The sequence below is a fragment of the Neodiprion lecontei genome, chromosome 2 (assembly GCF_021901455.1).
Source record: "Neodiprion lecontei isolate iyNeoLeco1 chromosome 2, iyNeoLeco1.1, whole genome shotgun sequence".
Classification (NCBI taxonomy): Eukaryota; Metazoa; Arthropoda; class Insecta; order Hymenoptera; family Diprionidae; genus Neodiprion; species Neodiprion lecontei.
Genome location: NC_060261.1, coordinates 1,125,578 through 1,147,032, shown reverse-complemented (window position 1 = coordinate 1,147,032; position 21,455 = coordinate 1,125,578). Strand labels below are relative to the sequence as shown.

The 21,455-nt window shown below is 43.0% G+C and overlaps 3 protein-coding genes across 7 annotated transcripts in view; 2 read left to right on the top strand and 1 right to left on the bottom strand.

Moving 5' to 3' along the window:
* Positions 1–7,301, top strand: part of LOC107222581 (solute carrier family 26 member 10-like) — a 33,720-nt gene extending 26,419 nt beyond the window's left edge. For 2 of the 3 annotated variants that reach the window (XM_046731787.1, XM_015662000.2), the window contains exons 2-14: positions 522–635; positions 699–971; positions 1,182–1,354; positions 1,413–1,577; positions 1,638–1,742; positions 1,811–1,944; positions 2,033–2,195; positions 2,361–2,537; positions 2,846–3,118; positions 3,356–3,532; positions 3,767–3,835; positions 4,119–4,245; positions 5,528–7,301. In XM_046731787.1, coding sequence (XP_046587743.1) covers positions 539–635; positions 699–971; positions 1,182–1,354; positions 1,413–1,577; positions 1,638–1,742; positions 1,811–1,944; positions 2,033–2,195; positions 2,361–2,537; positions 2,846–3,118; positions 3,356–3,532; positions 3,767–3,835; positions 4,119–4,245; positions 5,528–5,733 — 2,139 coding nt within the window. In that variant the 5' untranslated portion in view covers positions 522–538 and the 3' untranslated portion in view covers positions 5,734–7,301. The remainder of the gene's footprint in view (positions 1–521; positions 636–698; positions 972–1,181; positions 1,355–1,412; positions 1,578–1,637; positions 1,743–1,810; positions 1,945–2,032; positions 2,196–2,360; positions 2,538–2,845; positions 3,119–3,355; positions 3,533–3,766; positions 3,836–4,118; positions 4,246–5,527) is intronic. The other variant, XM_046731786.1, reaches the window with a different exon arrangement.
* A 3,037-nt stretch (positions 7,302–10,338) lies between these two features.
* On the top strand, positions 10,339–12,885 carry LOC107222584 (uncharacterized histidine-rich protein DDB_G0274557). Its single transcript, XM_015662004.2, has 4 exons — positions 10,339–10,485; positions 11,390–11,457; positions 12,112–12,416; positions 12,486–12,885. The coding sequence occupies exons 1-3, from the start codon at positions 10,465–10,467 to the stop codon at positions 12,353–12,355; spliced, it is 333 nt and encodes a 110-aa protein (XP_015517490.1). The 5' UTR covers positions 10,339–10,464; the 3' UTR covers positions 12,356–12,416; positions 12,486–12,885.
* A 3,796-nt stretch (positions 12,886–16,681) lies between these two features.
* LOC107222568 (glycine-rich cell wall structural protein 1.0) lies at positions 16,682–19,580 on the bottom strand. Of its 3 annotated transcripts, XM_046731800.1 has the most exons (6): positions 19,293–19,435; positions 19,132–19,208; positions 18,620–18,918; positions 17,777–18,076; positions 17,446–17,722; positions 16,682–17,326 (listed from the first exon to the last, which is right to left on the bottom strand). In XM_046731800.1, exons 1-6 carry the CDS (start codon positions 19,317–19,319, stop codon positions 17,248–17,250), a joined length of 1,059 nt encoding a protein of 352 aa, XP_046587756.1. In that variant the 5' UTR covers positions 19,320–19,435; the 3' UTR covers positions 16,682–17,247. The 3 variants fall into 3 exon arrangements, with proteins under 3 accessions (XP_046587756.1, XP_046587755.1, XP_046587754.1); XM_046731799.1 differs by lacking the exon at positions 19,293–19,435 and adding an exon at positions 19,446–19,580 and having other exon boundaries at positions 17,446–18,076; XM_046731798.1 differs by having other exon boundaries at positions 17,446–18,076; positions 19,293–19,434.
* Positions 19,581–21,455: the final 1,875 nt, after the last annotated feature.

Sequence of the window (21,455 nt, the reverse complement as noted above, 5' to 3'; positions counted from 1 at the left end):
TGGATGAATTTACTGAGATATTTGAAATTGAGAAAACATCGGGTCTTTGAAACAGAACCTCCCGTCGATTTGAAATGGTTATAATCTGATAACCGATTCCTATAACGCCGAAGGTAGTAAAATTCGAATGAATCTACAGTTTTCATAAGCCGGTGGCTGAGTTTGAAAATTAATTGGTAGAAGATTTCATGGTACCTGGCACGAATCCTCTCGATATCGTGAAATGATCGACACGGAGGTCACAGCGGTAAAGTTTCTTCGGTAATAATCGTCGGTGTCGCGGGATTACGCAAGTGTTTTTTTCGTCTCAAATATCTTGTCAGTCACCTCGAGAATTACGATGACACGGTTCGTTGGTCGGGCTGAAGAAATCGTACAACGTGTCTGCTCGGATTTCGATCGATGAAAACCGGCAAAAAAGGAAAAGTGTTTCTGCACTGTCGCAAGAGATGCGATAGTGTCAATGTCGACGACGGTCAATAAAACCGACCACACTACCCAAAGGTCGTTTCTGCTCGTAGACAGAGACCGGACCAAAATGGCGGACATCGGCCCGGAAGTCACCGTTAGAAGGCCCGTTTATCAGCTCAACGAACTGCAGCGCGTCTGCGATTACACGAAGCCCAGAACACCGAGTGAGTTGAGTTTAAGCCAGTCGATAGCCGCCTGATTTTCCGTAACGATTTTTCCTTTTTCAGTCGGTAAAGCAGTCTCGAAGAAGTGCCGGAGCTTCAGCCTCGGCGATTTTTTACGTCGGACGATTCCTCTGACCAATTGGCTCCCGAAATACGGATGGAGACGCGAAATATCCGGCGATCTTGTCGCTGGCGTCACCGTCGCCGTTATGCACATTCCGCAGGGTATGGCCTACGCCATATTGGGAAACGTGTCTCCGGTGATCGGTATCTACATGGCCTTCTTCCCGGTCTTGGTCTACCTCTTCCTCGGCACGTCGAAGCACAACTCGATGGGTAATTCCCCTGCACCATGGAACAAACAGTCATCTATGTTTTTCCACACGAATATTTGAACTATTGTTATTGTATCTATCATTGTTATTTCAGCATTTGCCCCAAAGTATAGCTAGGGCATGATAAATGAATCTATTTATCTATCTATTTATTTATCTATCTATTCTCCCAATCGTATCGTTCAGCCAGATTTCTCCTCCCTGCCATCAGGTTCGTTTGCCCTGATCTGCCTGATGACCGGTAAGATCGTCGCTCGGCACAGTTCACCGGGACCTACAGCCGGAAATGCAACCGCCGTAGATTTGTCTTTTCCCGAGGGAAGCGGCTGCTATTCATCGACGGAAGTGGCAACCGCGATCACTTTCACAGTTGCCGTTATCCAGGTACTCCGGCGCCTCGCGATTTTACCGATCGACTAACCAAATCCGATTTCATCCTCAGCTCAGCATGCACTTTTGTCGACTTGGCGTCATTTCCACCCTGCTTTCGGACACTTTGGTCAGCGGGTTCACCACTGCGGCAGCCATCCACGTCCTCACGTCACAGATCAAGGATCTGTTGGGACTGAAGCTACCCAGCCGAACGGGTATCTTCAAAATCGTCATGGTAAGTGAGGGCGATTCGCCCAGCCGAGAACACTGACAATTTTTTTCCCGTGCTTTTCAGACCTACGTCGACATCTTCAGCTACATTGAAAACCTAAACATCACCGCGACCATTCTGTCCGCAGTCACGATCATCCTTTTAACGTTCAACAACGAAGTGTTGAAGGTGAGTTGGTGGCCACTCGCTTCTTCACCACGACTGTTTAATTTTCACCCTTCTTGTCATCCCCGCAGGTTTTGCTGGCGAAAAAGTGCACGATTCCCATACCGATCGAAATGATAGCAGTTCTCGCTGGCACGATTCTCTCCACTCAGTTGAACCTGGCCGACGGTTACGGCGTTACGACAGTCGGGAACATCCCAGTCGGGTAATTGTAACACTCCCATTCTCTCTATTCAAATCTCTCCTGTTCACTAGACAGACGATTTTTTTCACCCACGAAATCCTCACCGCAGATTACCACCGCCGACTTTGCCGCCACTGGAACTCGTTCCTATAGTTTTGGTCGACAGCTTCGTTATAACCATGGTTTCTTACACCATATCGATGTCCATGGCTTTGATATTTGCTCAGAGGAACAACTACGAGGTTGATGCAAACCAAGAACTCCTGGCTCAAGTAGGCGTTTAATTACCAAACGTAAATTTGGCTTATGCAGCTTCGTTTTATGGTTCGACTAACCCAAAACGTTGTAGTCTTGACCAACTTTTCAAGGTCATCTTTAAATCAAGGTTGGTCATAATATTGGCACCCTAAAATCATCTTTCCGCGGTGCGTTCACAGGGTTCGGGTAACCTGGTGGGTTCCTTTTTCTCCTGTATGCCGTTCACAGCCTCGCTGTCAAGATCAATGATCCAGGAAACGGTCGGGGGTCGAAGTCAACTGGCCTCTTTAGTGTCTTGCGGTCTGTTGCTCTGCGTGCTGCTCTGGGTCGGTCCGTTTTTCGAGCCGCTTCCTAGGGTGAGAATACGACAGGAGACCGAGGGGTTAATCAATCGTGAAATCTGGTGTACACTTTCCGGAAATCTTGTGAAATCTTGAAAATCTTTTGAAATCCCTGATATACTCCGATGTCTTTTGAAATCATCCGACATCTCTGAAGTGTTGTTTTGAAAAATCTTTTCAGATCTTTTGAATGTTTTTAAGATCCCTCGAAATCTTTGTAATCTTGAAATCAAGCGTACATCAAATCGATGAGTGATCGACCCCTTGGAGGAAACGCAGACTCGACAGCGGGACAAAATTGACGCTGGTAATTTCCTCCGCAGTGCGTTTTGGCGAGCATCATCGTCGTCGCGCTCAAAGGAATGCTGCTGCAAGTCAGGCAGTTCCGGAAGTTCTGGTGCCTCTCTCGGGTCGACGCTGCCGTTTGGATGACCACCTTCCTCACGGTCGTCTTCCTCGACATTGAGTACGGGCTTTTGGCGGGTATGATCGTGTCGTTGGTTTCGTTACTCATTCTATCGATGCGGCCTTACGTGTGCAGGATGGGCCTGGTACCCGGAACCGAGATTTACCTCGACGTCAAGCGTTACAGAGGAGTGAGTATCTTTGGCGTGATATACGACGTTTTGGTTCCTCGTGTTTTGGAATTTCATAACGATTATTACCTCAGATCTTGTTTATCTCACCGGTATTTGAAAGTGAACGGTACAATATATATGATCTGATGTAATATTCGAAAGTGTCAATAAATCACCACCATCTTTCATTCGTACGATAATTCTTCCGAGCAATAAAAGCGATTTTTATAACCTGCTTGTTTTTGGGTACTGTAGACAGTCGAGTTGCCTGGGGTAAAAATGCTCCACTATTGCGGTGGGCTGAACTTCGCTTCCCGCCATCTTTTCCGAAACGAGGCTTACAAGATCGCCGGGGTTGTGCCTCAGAAGGAACTGATAAAGCGGTCGAAAATCGCGGCCAAAGAGACGATGAAGATCGAAAAAACCCAGCAAGTAGGTGATCACTGATGAAAATAATTTCTACGTACCTGAGACTACGAAAAATTACCGGTCGTCGGTAGAAAATCGCAAAAAAGCCTGAAAGATTGTGGGTAACCGTAAAAAATCGAAAAATTACGAATATTTACGACCTTTTGTGAAAGATAGTTTCAATTTTGGAATATCGGCTTTGACTCACGTACCGATTAGGCGTTCGGTTTTCTGTATTGCTGGTATTCGAAATTTCAGAAGGGGTACGTCAACGGAGGATTTGACGAGGAACATGCCGACGGATTTTCGAGTACCGCCCCGAGTATCGTAAGAGCGACAAAAAAAACTCACAACTCCACTCTCAAGCTTGCTAAATTATGTGCATAATTACGGATAGTTTTGCACTATTAGCGCAGATTACTCGTAAACGTTGTTCCTTTCTATTGCCAATGGAGTCGAATGCAACAACTTCGACCCAGTTTTGACGTCTCGGCACAATGCTCGATGCCAACGACTGCCGTTTACGCGAGAAAATTCGTTAACCTTGAGAGTAGATGCATAATCATCGATGCCATTCGGTCACAGCTGCTTACGCAAATCTTTTCCACAGTTGAAAGTCTTGATATTGGATCTCTCGGCGTTGACTTACGTCGATCCAGCCGGCGTTGGAACGCTTCGCAACATCATCGACGAGTTCGAGACAATACAGGTCGCGGTTTATATAACCGGATGTTCTGGTGAGCTGATTTTTTTTTTATCACCAACTCGACCATAATTTTAACTTTTTTTTATCTGAACAGCGGGACAAAAATAGTATATTAATCCCTCTTTACTTTTCTCCCGCTTTTGCCCACCCGTGGGAATAATCTCCGACTTTATTCCCCTGTTACGTAACGTACTATTTTGTCTCAGCCATGCGATTAAGGTATTATTGGACGGATATTCCCAACCTAAAGTGAATCTCGGTGAGAATATTGAACACTTCACGATAAGATGAAAATCTGAAAAAGGTCGATCATAACCAAGTTGATAAGATATTTCTTTTTGAATAACAATAATGCCAAAAAGATGTTACTAAATTGTTTCATCAAAGTTTGCGCAACAAATCTTTAGTAAATTGTTTTGAATTTCGTGTAAAATGAATTCATTTCTATTTCTGAATACTTATGAATTGTTTTGGAATTTTCGGCGATTTTTAATATGTAATTTCGTTTTCTCCAAAATTTTCCAACACTCTATTTACGAAACTATTCGTTCCACGCCTCTAAAACTTCTTCAGTGTGATATATAATCATTTATGAATATCTGTCCAAGAATTTAGGAGCTTTTTCAAACTTTTAAAAATTCTTGAAAATGAATTTTTCAAAATCGCCAAAAATTCCAAAAAAATTCATAGGTATTCAGAAAAATCAACGAATTCATTTTATAAGAAATAAAAAAACGTTCACCAGAGATTTGTTACACAAATTTTTGCATTATCATTATTCAAAACGAATGATCTTATCAACTTGGTTAAGATTGATTTTTTTCACACTTTTATCTCATCGCAAAATGTTCAATACTCTCATCGAGACTCACTTCCGGTTGGGAACATCCTTTCAGTAATACCTTAACGCTGCAGCGTTGATTTTGCCGTACGATTACAAACGGTTGAATGAAATCTGGGGGAAAAAGGAAAGATACCAACCAGATTCAACCTCTGGTGTGGAACTTAAACGAACCTTTAGGGAGAAAAAAAGAAAAATAAATGAAAAAACACCCACGAGACACTTGGAAAGTTTAAGCAGCCTTAAACGAAGTTCACTTCCGCACGTATCCTGCACGCGAAATGCATGCAGGGATGCGGAAGGATTGCGCAACGAACGAATTTCGCCGAGTTCGTCGTGCGTGTATCTGCACGCATATTCGCGATTCCCTTTTCGCCGGGAATCGGTTTTTTTCTTTTATTTTCAGCAGCGTCTGCACGTACGCCTTGCCCGTCAATCTCGCTTCGTTATGCGGTCATTTCATTCGTTTCAGGTCCCGTCTACGAAACGATGAGAAAGTGCAACACTGCCGAGAGAAAGGAGGGTCACTACTTCACAATGTTTCCGACGATCGGGGACGCGGTGAACTTCGCACTTCACGAGAGATCCTTCACTCTGACCTCGGCACGCGATTCCTCGCTGATCCAGACCCACGAGATTCATCCAGACGAGGACGAATGCTGCTCGAGCAGATTATGACCAAAGCTCTTTTTTAGACCTAAATCGCGTTGCGTACCTGCTGTGGGAATCGACCGCAACGTAACATCGACATCGCGAAGTTCAATTTACTGGAGAAGAACGCTTGTGGCAGTCCGGATCAGGATGTTGATTTTCGAAAATTGAAATCAAGCAGGCTTGGAACGATCGCAATTCCGAGTCGTACAATAAAATTCTCGGTTGACCCTACCGGCTATAAATTCACCAACGCAGGCGATTATAGCTTGCGTAATCCGTTGGATAAATTGGTAACTATATGGATCGCGGGGATCACGTGACACGTAATAAAACGAAAGTGGAGTGAATATTTATCGAAGCTTATACGGCGATATCGTTTTATTTCCGGTGGAACGTACGCGTGTAGGTGATTTATTTTATTCCCGATGGGCATAATTTGCGAAGGTATTCGATTGCGGCGTTAAAAAAAGGCAATAAATAAAACGAAACTGCGAATCACAGTTATATCATGTCATAATACCATTTGCAGAGCCGTCTGTGTATAAATTGCATTCGGAATTATACATTATTATCATGTATCTATACGCACACAGATTTAATATCCTAAAAATTCTTCGGCTGTTCAGATTCGAGGAGAAAACTATATAATTACAAAATGTGATTGATAAATATTTGATTACAGATTACTCAATATGGGTGACATAAGATAGGCGGCCCAAGTGGCGGATTCAACGTATTATATATACCTTGAAATCTACCTAAGTAGGTATATGGAATTATATGCCAGCGCGTTACTCGTGTAACCAAGATTTCGTCGCTGTTATGATTTACGCGTTGAACGGCAATTCATAGTCGCGTCTTTCGCAGAGCGCAATAAAAATTTTAAACCCGCAATATAGATGGGCCATCCATGTATAATTTTAATTATCGTTATTACGGTCGTTACGGTAAGATTTTATAATTAATTAGCAGCTCGTCATTCAAGACAATGGCATAAATTTGTTAAAAATATTCACGAATGTTTTACACTGCAATTTTATGCGATGCGTTTACATTACTTACGGAATTCGCACTCAGAGGTTGGGTTAAGAAATGAAATTAGATTGGAAATAAATATTACCAATATCAACAGTAACGAGATCAGAATTTATTAAGTCACGAGTATGATTGAAATAAAGAGAAACAAAATAGAGAAACTACGATAATTTATTGGGGGTCTTTAATCAGGTGAGTATGTATAAATATTCGGCCTCATAGTAGATGATTAAAAGTGGTGAAAATCGAGACTTCCGGAATGACACTTCTTCTAATTCTAAACGTAGAAAGGACGAAAAAAAACTTTGTAAGTAATAAACGAAGGTTTTGCTTATTCGATCTATAGAATCGAAATATTTTTTTTCGTCGCCATGTGCGACAACTGCGTTTAAAATCGACGTCGCTTACTCGTTTTTATTTCACAGCGCGGTGACGGCCGTCATTGAAAAATCGAACGAGTTTAAGAGAAAATGATAAAACGAAAAATACAAAGAGAAGTGAAAATGAAACGCGGTTTGCTGCACCCAGCCCCGTTACATATACATAACACGCAGGCATCATACGCACGATATTCCGGCGTATGATACTTTCTATCGCGCGTTGATTTTTCTTTTTATTCTCCCCATTGAATTACACGATCAAGTTCCCGAGTCTCAGACAACTTCCGGCCGGCCCTCCTGCACTCGCCCCGTAATTCCCATGCCGACGAAATGGAAATAAACGAACAAATAAACAAATGTAATCGTTGTAAAAAGCTGGGGCTTTGCGCAACGTTTCTTCTTCTTCTTCTCCGCGGGCCGGGAAAAAAGCCGAAAATAAAATCCGGTCGGGTAATTTCCTAACAACGTTCCTGAATTATAGGAGATGTGACACGAGTAAGATGATTAGGTCACGTTGAAGTCTTTACAACCTTGCCTGCTGCAAGGATTATGAAAGACTTTCTCCGCGCCTGTTCCACCTGTCCACTCGACGAGGACACAGGCGAGTATAATGCAGGTACGGAATCGGCGACGATGAATCCGTTCCACAATCCCGCTACCAGTTACTAATTGGGCCGCAAATATGCGGATAGTGTAATGCCGCACTTTTATTTCCCCGTAAGGCGCAAGCGGGCCGTACAATCCGTGATTCTCGTGTAACGTGTCGCGCCATTGTTGATACCTATAAAAAATGCCAACTGCGAGTGGAATTTAGATTTCTATTCATGCCGTTCGACGGAATTATTATTCCGGCCTGTCACAACGCCGACTTTGCAATCGGCAACGGGCTAAAGAGCCACGCTGAGAGACTCCGGGATCGTCATCGATTTCTGCTTTACTCGTACCTGCGACATTCTCATTAACCCTAGGAATTTGCATTTAATCTTTATTCGCGAAAGGTTTCTATTGCCGGCTTCGAATCTGTCGTGAATGGCAGATTATCGAAAGTAAGATGAAAATAATCGAACACGACGAAAAATTTTTTGACGATTTACAGTTTCATTGAAAATGTTTTTCGATTTCAGGTGAAAATGTTCATTTATCTTTCACTTGTTACATCGAACAGGTACTCGGTAAATAAGGCAATGATAACAATTGATACTCTAATCACATAAATTGATATTGTATTGCGTCGTTAATGGGAGTGAAAAGCAAAAATCGATTGGAAGGAAAAATAATCGATCAAACTCGATTAAATGGGAAAAAATGATCGATTTCGTCGTAAACAGATTATTTTTCGTCATTCGAGGTTTGCTCGGGAATCGTCGCGAGTATCCGAGTATAATTTTGCGATTCGTTACTGTATCGCGTTAGAAAATGTAAATATTAATTATTTAATTTCCAATTTAAGCAAAAGTGACAGCGATGCAGTTTGAAGAACCGCGATTAATGATTATCCGTATTCGACGGTGAAAAGTAAACGCTTTTTACTATTTTCAGCCACATGAATATTTTTCATCACGAGTCGCACAGAGTTTCTGTGATAAATCATCGAGTGCGTGAATAATAAAAAGACGGCTCGTTCTTCCATTTAACGATTCATCATATCCTGTAGGTATGAATAGAATAATTCACTGCAATCACCGAGAAACATTACTTTTACCAATCAGACAACGTGTTAGATTATACAGTTTCTCGAACTACATTAACAATTTGCCTCGAAACGAGGTAAAACCAACGTTATATATATTCGGGTAGAAGTAGAATTGCGAGACAGTCGGCTGCCGCTGGTTTCATCGGCGGTAACGTTGTTAATAACGAATAAAGTAACGCACCGAGATAACGTTTCGTGCTCTTCGCTATCATCCCGTCTCGAAAAAAGAACTTGATTTTTCGTCTCTGTTCAACTATTGGAATTAAAAATAAAACAACAACAACCGTAACAGAGATAATATTTTTAATGTTTGTCGCCAAAAATTAGTGCAGATAAAAGTAAACCTTGCACGTATTGTGAAAACGATCGACGAACGATCCGACCGGTCTCCAGAAATTCGATCGGAAAATCTGAGAGCAGATTCATCGACAAGTTTATTGGTAAGAATGAATATAATCGTAACTTAACGACGTACTGGCTATACATTCTAAACCAGAAGTGAGACTCGATGAGAATATTGGATACTTTGTGATAAGAGGAATATTGAAAATAAATCTACCACAATAAAGACGGCAAGAAAATTAAATTTGAATAATAATAATGCCCGAAAGTTGCCAATAAATTGCTTAAGCGAAACATTATTGAATAAATTGTTAGGGAATAGTTTTCTTGTCATGTGAAATGAATTCGTTGTATTTTTTTTCAATACGCGTGAATTTTTGAAGAATGTTCTCAATGTTTAGAAATTTCTGGTTTCGAAAATTAAAAATTTTGAATAATGGATGAAAAATCGTGAATTTCGGTTACATTTTCGTAAAAACGTTGCACGTTACAATTAAAACGTATTCGGGGCACCGAAGGAATAGTTTTGCAAATACAGCATGTAAAAATTTTCGAAGTCGTAAATTTCCAAGTGACGATAAAATTCTGTAAAAATTCTTGCACATTCAGAAAATTGAACGAATTCATTTGACAAACCAAAAACAAAAACATTCCCTAAAAATTTGTCAGACAACGTTTCGCTCAAACAATTTACCGATAACTTTTCAGCATTATCGTGATTAAATTTCAATTCTCCGATTTTTGCCATATCGCAAGATATCTTGCAACATCGTCTGCGAGGCTCACTTTTCGTTGCTAAAGTATGGCGAGTGTATCCTTGATTCGAGGCAGCGTGCGAACGATACGAAAGATCGGTAACGACTTGCAGGTAGCGGATTTCAGAGGTCCGATTAAACCGGCCGCCCTCCCTCTGCGGCTTGACGGGCGAAAACGGAGGACCACGTGGAATACGAATATACGGGAAGAAGAATCGAGGCGCTCGAGTTACATTAAATATTGCGAGATCCTCACAGAGGCATGGAGACGGTCGTGTGTTCGGGCAGTTTCTCGCCGAGCGGATAACTCCAAGGAGTGTGTGCGTGCGTTCAGCGTCGTATCGGCCGCACACGCCGAACGCATGCGGAGGCTTACGCGCTTCCTTGTTTTACGTAAGACGTCATACGCAGCCGATGCCCGGGTCTCCCACCCCCGAGCTTTCGGCTAACACCGTCGTCTCGGTTCCTCCTTTATAAACACATCGAACGCGGCAAAAAGGCAGAACTGTATCAGCGTTCGCAAACAGTGAACAAAATCCTCGATTCCAATATGCACTCCTTCACCGTCGCCGTGAGTATTTCAAACGTACCTTATTCGCTGCTCAAACTCGCTTTATCGTATGTTGAAAATTTGTTTAAATTTATTTTGAAAGTGCGACACTTTGAATCTTTCGAATTTCTTCCTTTATTTTAATTTTTATTTTTTTTTATCAAATTGCTTGCGTCGTTGGTTCGCCGAGTGTTTTTTTACCCGTGGTTCAGGTGTAGGTCGATTTTGGTCAAAAACTGCCAAATCGTCCCTTGACGTGCCTTACTTAGGAGGGTGGTTTTCACCCCCTCAAAGCGTATAATAACGGATAAAAAAAAAATACGTGCTGCTTAGTTTTTAGTCTACTGTAATATATTCCGGCAGAAATCAAATCGGAGATATCGACTTGGGATACCTTTTTTGTTAGTATACCTATATTTTGGGCCACATTCCAAAATTCTACGGACCACAAATGGTACAAAAGTTGTTTTCATCCAAGTGAACGCTAATATTCAAAGAAATTCTTTACTCGGAATTGTATTTTACTCACGAATCAAGTAATCCGAGAGATGACAAGTCGAATTTATAATCACAGAATTTGATAAAAGCGGCCACAAAAAATGCAATCATCCTAAAATAATCCGAATTTCGAACCAATGAAAAATGTACTTGAGAATTGGGTTGAATTTTTTTTCCGCAACTTCGTTGATTCGCAAATTGTGGAGTAAGGATAGGTGTTTAAGCGTCATAAATCAACGCACGTTGCCACATGCAGTCTGCATTCGTAAAAAAAAGAGTTTCGAACGAACGGTGAAATGCGTGAAAAATCTGACATTCGCGTCACGGTGATCGCCGCTGACTTTGCGCATCGTTTATGCAGCTGTTCACCAGAGACGGCGTGTCTCGATGAAAATTTCTAACGCATGATTATTTGAACACGTTTCAGCTGCTCGTATGCGGAATGCTCGCCGCCGTGAACTGCGCACCGGCACCGGGAGGCTGGGGTGGTAGTCAGTGAGTACGATGAATCAAGAACGATGATAACACAGGTCAACAAGAATTTTCATTCTGGGTTCTAAATGTCAAATTTTGATACTGATAAATGAAAAAATAGTTTAATTTATATAAAGTTTGTTTTCGTGGAAAATTATCTACATTCTGAAACGTTTGTTCTGAATGACAATAAAAGAAACTTCAGTTTTGCATTTAAATCACTTTTGTTAAAAAATAATGATTAATAATAAACTAGTAATGTAAATGAATTGATGAACAAAGTTCAAATATGAATATTTTTCGTCCGGACTGTCTCGTATCGAACGCCAAACGCAATCTTTCACCGTTCTTTAATTAGGCAGCACCTGATAACGTTAATAACGATAAAGTTCGTCACATCTTGGTGAAAACGTTTTTCTTTCTCTTCCGAATACGCCACCACATTAGCTATCAACGAAAAACTTCCAGACTTATTTATCAACGTAAAAAAGACAAAGACAAACTTTATAAGTAACAAACAAAGGTTTCGGTTATTATTCGATGCGTATAATCGAAATTTATTTATCTCGATAGATATTCGAAAAAAACTGTTTTTTCTCTTCTCGTTGACCTGCGTAATCGGTGTAATTCTTCAAGTCCTCAGGATTAACCCGTGAACTTCACCCCCTCCCATAGCCAACACCACGTGATCCACGTCCCGTACCACGTACACAACGTGCATCACCACCACGTAAAGAAGATCGCGTACCCCGTTCACCACGTAGAGAAAGTCCCGGTCCCGGTCCATGTCCACCACGTGGAGAAGGTCCATGTCCCGGTTCCCTACCCGGTTCACCACGTCGAGAAGATCCATGTGCCGGTTCACCACGTCGAGAAGGTTCACGTGCCGGTCCACTACGAGGAGAAGCCATGGTGGTGAGAAGGAGACAGTCCGAAAGCCGATGTCGAGGCGGCGTCGCCTTCGTGTGTAAATAATTCCGGTAAGTCGAATATCGTGCCGTTCGTCCGGTCGTTGTTACGTGAGACTGACATTCGTATTCCTGTTTCAGCCGATGCCGAATCGACGTCCCGGTTCATGTACATTTATTATACACGTAACGTAATGTACTGTAATTGTAATTAGACGATAAGATTCACCACGAACAGTCTACATTCTATCGCATTGTTTATCCACGAGCTGAAATCAAACCGTGTCAACTACTTCAAGAACAATTCAATTAGCGTTAAGTGTATTCTGATACCGCAGTACAAAGTGACGAGAGAATCGCTCTGTTATACAAATTGTAACCGTAATTGTAACAGTTGTGTCGTTTTAGAGCAAGACGATCCGGAGTTCTGACGAGCTTTGGCCAGTTGACGATATAGTTATTTTATTGTTAGATCATTATTAGTGGTAGATATTTCTTTTTTTAAAACGAAATAAATACGAATGTATGGAGAAAATGTTAATATTGGTCAAGTTTTTCCACTTTCCCAACTCGGAACAAGTCGAACGTTGAACTTTACACGCACGTCAAGTTGAATGCTAAATCCAGTGGTGATAAAACCAAATCTGTCTTAGGAATTATGAGAAGAGTGAAAGGAGCCGCAGAAAGTCGAGGCTATTCTAATCGGTCAACTCTGCATATTAGAATCAAGTGTTTGTTAAATCTCCGTTTAATAGCAATGAAACCGCGTCAATCATCGCATTTAAAAATTTCCAAGAACGTCGTTGAGGTTAAGTCGAAACTTTCTAACCAACGACACTCGCGTGGCACACGTATCAAGCTGTCGTTATACTCGTAAGACGCAATTGACGGGTGAAGGAACAACTAATTCACCCAACGAAAAGAAAAAAGAGAATAAAACGAATGCCCGACAGCTCCGAGTTATACAATACAACATAATCGGTCTGATCCAATCCGCACGAGCATTCTAACATTGGTCAACGGTCCGGCAAAATTCCGCGTCGGTCTTCCGCCGGTTGACCAAACGGATTTATAACTTTCTACGAAGCATTAAGCCTATATATAAGTGTTTAAGGTGGGTAATTTATTGCGGATAAAAGAAACTGGAAGGCGTAGCATGGCAGTTGAATCGTTCATTATAATAACAGGTGATTATTTATTTTCCCCAACAGACAACACTCGGGTGGCATAATCACGTAGAACGATAACCTGGATGTAAACGGGCCTTACACAATCACTTATATACGTATAGAGTCAAATTTTAGAGATGGACCGGGACCTTTTGATCCCTCTCACCATCCGTGGGCCGCCTCGTAATCGGAGTGATCGTGGTGCCCGGAGTCGTGAGACTTGACAGGAATGTATATCTTCTTCGTGTGGGTGTGATGATGGGTGTGCATGAAGTGAGGCACCTTGATTATGAAGTGCGTGCTGTAACATCGATGCTTTATTTCACTTTGCGCCTTTCCGATAGCCGGACAACGCCAAATTCGATGGTCAAATTACATATTTCACAATTCAAGTTATCACATCCTCCGATTCCGAGTTCAAAGAAAAACAACTTACTGCTTGCCTCCGTGTCCTCCGCCAGGCAGCGGAACCGATTGTGTAATTCCAAGGAGGACAATCATCATTAAGGCTATCTGGAAGACAGAAGGACGAAGAGAGTCGTTAAAAGCGTTGAAGTGTTCAGTAATGCGCGGCAAGATTTGACAGAGCTTATCCAACAAGTAAGGTATATCAGGTTGATATCTCCGATTTGATTTCTTTTTTAACATGTTATAGTTGACTTAAAACCAAGCGACGCGTATTTTTTTTCATCCGTCATTAAACACTTTAAGGGGGCGAAACCACCCTCCAGAGCAAGGCATGTCAAGGGACGATTTGTCAGTTTTTCTATTTTACTGTTGAGAAGATCACATTTTTCATCTCTTCGAAAACTGGAAAAAACGTTTCCAATTGAATTGGTTAAAAAATATTACGTTCTTGTGGGTAAAACTGCTAAAATCACCCGTTGACATGCCTTACTTTGAAGGGTGTGTTTCGCCCCCTTAAAGTGTTTAATGACGGATGAAAAAAAATACGCGTCGCTTGGTTTTCAGTCTACTGTAACATATTACAAAAGAAATCAAATCGGAGATACCGACCTGCGATACCTTACTTGCGAGTGTAGTGACTGCATATTCCATATCATTTGCAACGGGAAACACAATATATTACTGATATTTGATACGAAATCACTTGAAATATATTTGAATTTCTTGTACAACATAGGTACTGTAACAACGACGGTGAAAACCCACTTGAGTGTATAAACGGAGGTTCGCCATGACAGTGATCAGGGAGTAAAACGAGCAGCGATCTCTTCGCAGACACAATGTGCAGACTAAAATCGGTCCTCGGTGCAAGCCTTATAAAGTTACAAACGTAATCAGAGAGAGGCAACAAGGGAAAAACGAGTCTAGGTATAACAGACAACGCAACCGGGGAAGTTCTCCCTACCCGGCAAGTTTATTGTCTGCACGTTCACAGCGGAAGTTGTTGCTGTATTTATTCGTTAAAGTACGACACACGCGTCTTGTTCCGGCCACTCTCTCCTCGAAGCTCTAATTATCCGTAGGTTATTGAGTTTCCTTTCTTTATTATGCCCTCCGCCTCTTCAGGCATCGCATGTACTCGCGATAATCATACCCTGTGCAAAGAGTGTTCGAGTTGCTTGGGTTTTATTGTATTCTGATGCCGGCTGCATTGTCGTAGAGATCGTTGGATCGATTCCGAATCAGCGAACGCAGAGTCGGAGCTCGCGATCGGTTAGAAATGAGAAACAAGAAGAGAGAGAGAGAGAGAGAGAGGTAAAAACTGGGTGTCGGTTCTGAGGCCGTTAATCCGTCCAGTTGCATAAGGAGGTATCACAAAAATGAAATATCTCTGACTCTCGGGTGACCGGGTACCGATTTCGTATGTAGAATTTTTCACACCAGTTTCTATTACGAGGTTTCTCCAATAAATTGGAGAAAAAAACATCACGATAACGGGCAATTGGCCCAGTCATAAGAATGCGTTTATCCCCTTCATTCTACAGACGGGAATTTCACGTGCGGTGGTGAATTCCGCGCCAATGTGACGATAGGAAAGTGTTCCGGATCGTTTCGTTTTTTTCGTAGTTTCATGTACGTTTCAGCGTGGCTTCGAGGCTCAACGTTTCGTTTACAAATTTCGCAAACGTATTGAGAATTCCTTTTTATTCACAATTCGGATAATTTGTTGGGTGCTGCTATTCGTCCGTACAGATATATACGGTTGTATGGTATTAGGTATGATGGATTACGTAAAAATGAAAGTATAACCTAACGTGGTTTGCTCACCGCGTGTCGGATTAATTACGTCGAAGTTTTTCTGGATACACGCGCCAGTCGAGGTTTCTTCGAAGCCATTCTATACTCGCATGACAATCCAGATTTTAATAGAAACGGCCATGTTAGAAGCCGATTGTAACCTCGATCGAACTGATTTAGATTTTCTGAGACATCTGAATTTTGAGTTACACAGTCAGAGCTGTGATTCAAATTTCTTTATCTTCTCTGATAACCGTGATTCAGTCATTAGGCGACAGGATATTGCAGCTAATTTTGTCTTTATAATCGCCATGAGCTGTTGAAACCGTTGTAGTCAGTTTGTCAAAATCAATCGAGTTAGCAAGTTGGCAGCAAACAAGGACACGTAGGGAAATAATTCTGACGTCTATGACCGATTAATGGATATCTGGGTCATAGTGCAAATGCCAGAAGAACAACGACATGATTACCGAAGAAGTGCGCCTAATTGACATTTGGGTTTAAATTTCACTTCGCATAATTCAGGTGAATCATTGGTAAACCGAAATGCGTTCTAGCTTTCGGAAGTACTCGAATTTTTGTGGACTCGTCGCGACGTCAACTCGCGGAGAAATTTAAATGTATAAGTAAAGCTTGAATTTGTGCATGCCACCGAAATAGTCTCACCGTATTGTTGTTTCTCATTGCACCGTGTTCGGAATCGAAAAACATTGATTTCACACATTGTCACAGTATGGATTAAGTACTTTATGGTATAACTGTAATTTGAGCCTAATGGAGAAGATGCTTTAGATGATTGAATTTCATTTCGACATCGCTGGGCGATGGCGTGATTGCACGCTGCTTTATCGATCGCCGGTGCGATTGTCGGTAAAATAGAACGATCGAGACGATCGAAGGGTCTAAAATTAACTAGCTTACCGAATCAGGTTCAAATTGTTCAAAATAAATCTAGCCAATGAATATATTTTTGTACTTAAAACAGTTTTTTATTAAAAAATAAACAATATACTAACAGGATGAATTATTTACAATAACATATCATACAAATGTAGCAACAAATTAGTGAGGTCAACAGTCGAGTATGTTTGTCTTATGGATAAAAAGATGAATACAATGATAACTGAGAATGTTGTATAGTGTGATGAATTGCACGAGACATCGTGTTTGAATTCCTCGTCAAGCCGACAGGTGGATAAAGCTTAGAATCAGCTTCTGCGAGCAGATGGTAGAAAAAATTACGAAAATATGTTTATCGGGCCAAGCGGTGCACTTGGTATCGTGCGGACCGCTTCTTGTCCAATCATAAAAATTTTCGAATACGAGTTACGACGTAAACTCATACGCATAAATTATACGCAGAACGTTCAATATATCTGCCGTTCGAGTGGCTGAACTCGCTTTGAATTTATCACGGTGAAAATATCGGGCAACGGGTTTTCGAACGCTTTCTCGGCGTTCCGGAGAACTTCCTTACTCCGTTCGGATGTCGGACGGAAGCTTGGAAGGACAGAGCGATATGAACCTCTCTACTTTCTGTAGTGGTATCCGGAGAAGCCACCACCTCCGCCGCCTCCACCGCTGCTGTAGCTGTCGTGTCCGGAGGAACTGAATTGGGTAGAAAATGAAAGAACGAATTATAGTACAAACAGCCATAAATGAAGAAATCTTGTTCGTCAACGGAAATCCTACGTTGTAGAGAACATTTTTATTTTGAGAGTAATTACCCGCCGCCGAATCCACTCGAGATCGAGCTTGAGTAGCTGTCAGAGCTGAAACTGGAGCCGTGGTCATCGCCGCCGAAGCTACCGCCACTGCTGTAGCTGCCACCACCACCACCGCCGCCGCCATGGCTGTGACTGTGGCTGTGACCGCCGCCTCCGAATCCGCCACCGCCGTGACCGCCGCTGCTGATGCTGCTTATGTCGAATCCGGGGCCTGAGCCGATTTCGATTCCGTGACCGTGACCCCCGCTGAAGTCGCCGCCACCGCCTCCACCGTAACCTCCGAAGTCACCACCGCCTCCGCTGTGGCCGCCAAAATCTCCTCCTCCATGGCCTCCGAAGTCACCACCGCCTCCGCTGTAGCCGCCGGAATCTCCGCCTCCATGGCCTCCAAAGTCACCACCGCCTCCGCCATAGCTGCTGAAATCTCCTCCTCCATGGCCTCCGAAATCACCACCGAATCCTCCACCGCCTCCATGTCCTCCACCTCCTCCCCCACCACTGCTGTAGCTTGTTATAACGCTGTAACTGTCGCCACCTCCGTGTCCTCCGCCTCCGCCGTGGCCGTGGCCATGGCCATGGCCTCCACCTCCACCTCCGAATCCACCAAAGCCACCACCGCCGTGTCCACCGCCTGAAATTTTTATCAATAAGTAACAATCACTGTTGAAGTGTAAAGAGCCGGTGTAAGATACTCAATTCATCTCATAAGCCGCATAAGTTACAGAGATTGATGGTTGTGATCAAACATCGTGACGTGTGTTCGCTTATAGAGCTTATAAGGTCGCGAAAACGAAAGTGGCAGCAGTTTCGTTGCAGTTTGCGTTAGGAGGAAAGATCGCGCGGTAAGGAATGCAGCAGCTGTATGCACAGACGGTGAGCTCGATTCACGAGAGAAAGGTGCTCGAAGAGAAGATCACGATGTATGTAGCGGATATTATTAGTTCCGGTGAAATTCAAACGAAGATTACGCTTCTTGGATAAGAGTGAAAGACACCGGCTACACATATACCCAACACTTTCGTAGCGAAAAAGAAATTATCCATTCAAACTGGTTACCGATTGAGCATGCGATGAAGCTGAAATCGTGTAACTTTCGTTGACCTTAAGCTCAGGTCCCGGTGGCGTTAAGGCCAGGTTTTCTCTTTCGTTTCGTGAGAACACCCTCGGTTCTTACCTCCGAATCCGCCTCCGAAACCTCCTCCAAAGCTCCCGCTGTCTCCTCCGTGACCTCCGTGACCTCCGTGACCTCCGTGACCTCCGCCGCCGCCTCCTCCTCCGTAACCGCCGAAACCTCCGCCCCCGATTCCTGGGCTTGTTATTTCTATGTGTTCGATGTGGTCGTCACCACCTCCGTAACCTCCGCCGCCTCCACCGTGACCATGGCCGTGGCCATGGTCCTCAACGTGCTTTATTATCTTCTTCTCGTGATGAACATCCTGCACTATCTCAGGCAGATGGATCTTTATGTGAACGCTGAAAAGTGGAACGATACGAGAAACTTAATACCCATGTGAAGAGGAAGGCTAGCCAATAATATGTTGTAAATACAGGTTGCAGCTTTCGAAAACGCGTCGAGGTTTGCCCAAGTTCAATATCAACCACGCGTCGCAGCTTCAATGTTTAAAAAAAAAAACTACCCAACAATATACAGTGCGTTCGATTCTAGTTAATTCAGTGCGGTCTTACTGTTCATTTCCAAAGGTGGCCGTCGTCGAGGCGATCAGTCCCGTGAATACCGCTGCTGCGAGCAAGGCGCAGGGAATCTGAAAAACGGAATGAAATTAATAGGATCGCGTAATTCCGACACAGTACTGTTAAAATTCGGGATATAAGATTATTGATGGAACCTCGTTAAGAGTACGTGAAAACCCCATCGCAATGATCAAGTCGAGTATCTCAAGTTGAACTTTATTATCAATCACTCTGTAATCCCGTTGAAATATCTCCAGGTATCAAGTATCCGGTACAACGAAATTCACGGATCAGGACAGGAACCTTACCTTCCCTAATCCTGACGCCATATCTGAAGCGATAGGCGAGCACACGTGGTTGTGTCTCTCTGCTCTTGAATGGGTGTTCACCTGCACGGTAACTAAGAAACTGGTATATATATGCGGGGATCATCGCGGGTATATATAGGGGCGCCGCGAAATAACAAGCATCGGACGGCGCGATGGTGGGAGGGCGGAGATGGAAGAGGAGCATTCATGGGGTCCACGTGCCCGGCTGAGCGGGGAAAACGGGGGTCAGCCGGGGGCCCGGTACCGGTTCCCAGCTGCAGAGGCCCAGAGATCCCAGAGAAATTCGCGCTCCGGGCGGTCCTCGAACCGATCGTCCGCGTATTATCGAGCCAACCGTCCGACCACGTGTTATTGCACTCCGGAACGCGTATTCCTCCATTTTCGCATCCGTTGGGTACCGTATTGCAAATCGCCCGACTTTTATCCGGACAGCTTCAAGAGCGAAGAAACGGAATCGTTCACAAGGTTCGGAATTGGTCCGGCACCGTTGGTGCATTTTTGACCACTTTCGATTGAACAGGTTTTTTTTTTTTTTTTTTTTTTTTCTTTATACTTCTTTCATTTCGATGCGTAGAAAGTGTAGTAGGCCAAAGACCCGGTCCGGCTAATACCATGCTGCCAATTTATGAGAGTGAAACTTCTGGTCCAGTCCCTTCGTCGAACCGTTTCCGGTTCCCCTTTACAGTGATTTCCTGTTATTTGCTTCTCATCCTGATCCCCGTCGTGGTTATGGGTTAAAGACTTGGACGGTATAAAATCGTACGTATTTCTTTTTTTTTAAGAAAATGAAAACGCTGAAATTCAAAAACCTAGCCTTGAGCTAGAATCGATAAACAAATTTTAAAGATTGTGTCAACATTTCAAGTCGATCGGATAATAATTGATCGTGGAATCTGCGCCACCGGATTTAAAACGTGGTAGTTCGATTCTTGTATGCACCATGCCGCCATTTTGTCATTAATTTCAATGAAAAAATTCTAAAACGTTCTTCAAAGTATAAATAATAAAGCCCTCAAGCTTAAATTGCTCCAAGTGTTGTCATTTTCTTTAAAAAAATTCATACAAATAGGAATGATTTTAGACCATCCAAGCTGTATCCCCCCCCCCCCCCCCCCCCCCCCCCTTAATACATTCGAGAAATTTGAAATTTCGATCCTTGACCCTGGGAGTACGAACGGTGATATTCCTGCCTTGTAAACACGATCAGAGCAACTTATGCAGGCGTAATTCAAGGCGTGAAAGCAAACTTCGTTTCCTCGGATTAATTATTCAATCGTTGCCGCAATTACCGACATCGAATATGACTATCGTTAAAACAATCTTGGATGCACATCGCGCGTTACACCGTCGCGGTCTTGAAATAACGAAAAAGAAAGTCCGCGTTAGAACAAGACGCGGAATCGTTATCCGTGTACGGCTGATGAACTGTGTTTTCTGGATTCTCACCGAGTAACTGCTGCAGTTCCGCTCTCACGAAGGAATTCCTCTCTCTAATCATACTGTAACACATACCTACCTTGACGTCGATTCTTCCTGAGATACGTAAACCACATACGCACTGTGCGTGCGAACTTATTTTCACCCGGTTTCAACGACCTTGACAGTCATTGATGGACAGCCGCTGCGTTCAGACGCATTACGTCGCAATTAATTCAATCACATCCAACGTGTATTGGAGAACATTTTCGCGGGAAATTTCTCATGCTTGAATTATTGTCGAGAGTGGATAATTACCGCCGGTTGCGCATCCGCGAATTTTTATGTGCTCACTTAGGCGAAAGAATCCGTAGCGAAATTCTCTGTTAATTTCTCTCTGAAAATTTCACTGCTTCGGCCTTCGTTTGAACACTTGGAATGTGGGAAGTGTGCGGTTATGATTTGCAATAATGGTTTTCGTTCCGCATAATTTTTTCGCGTTTCGTGACGTCCGACAACACATGTCTGCGAGGAAAAAAAACTGCACAGGTTTTTATACTGTTTTTACATAAA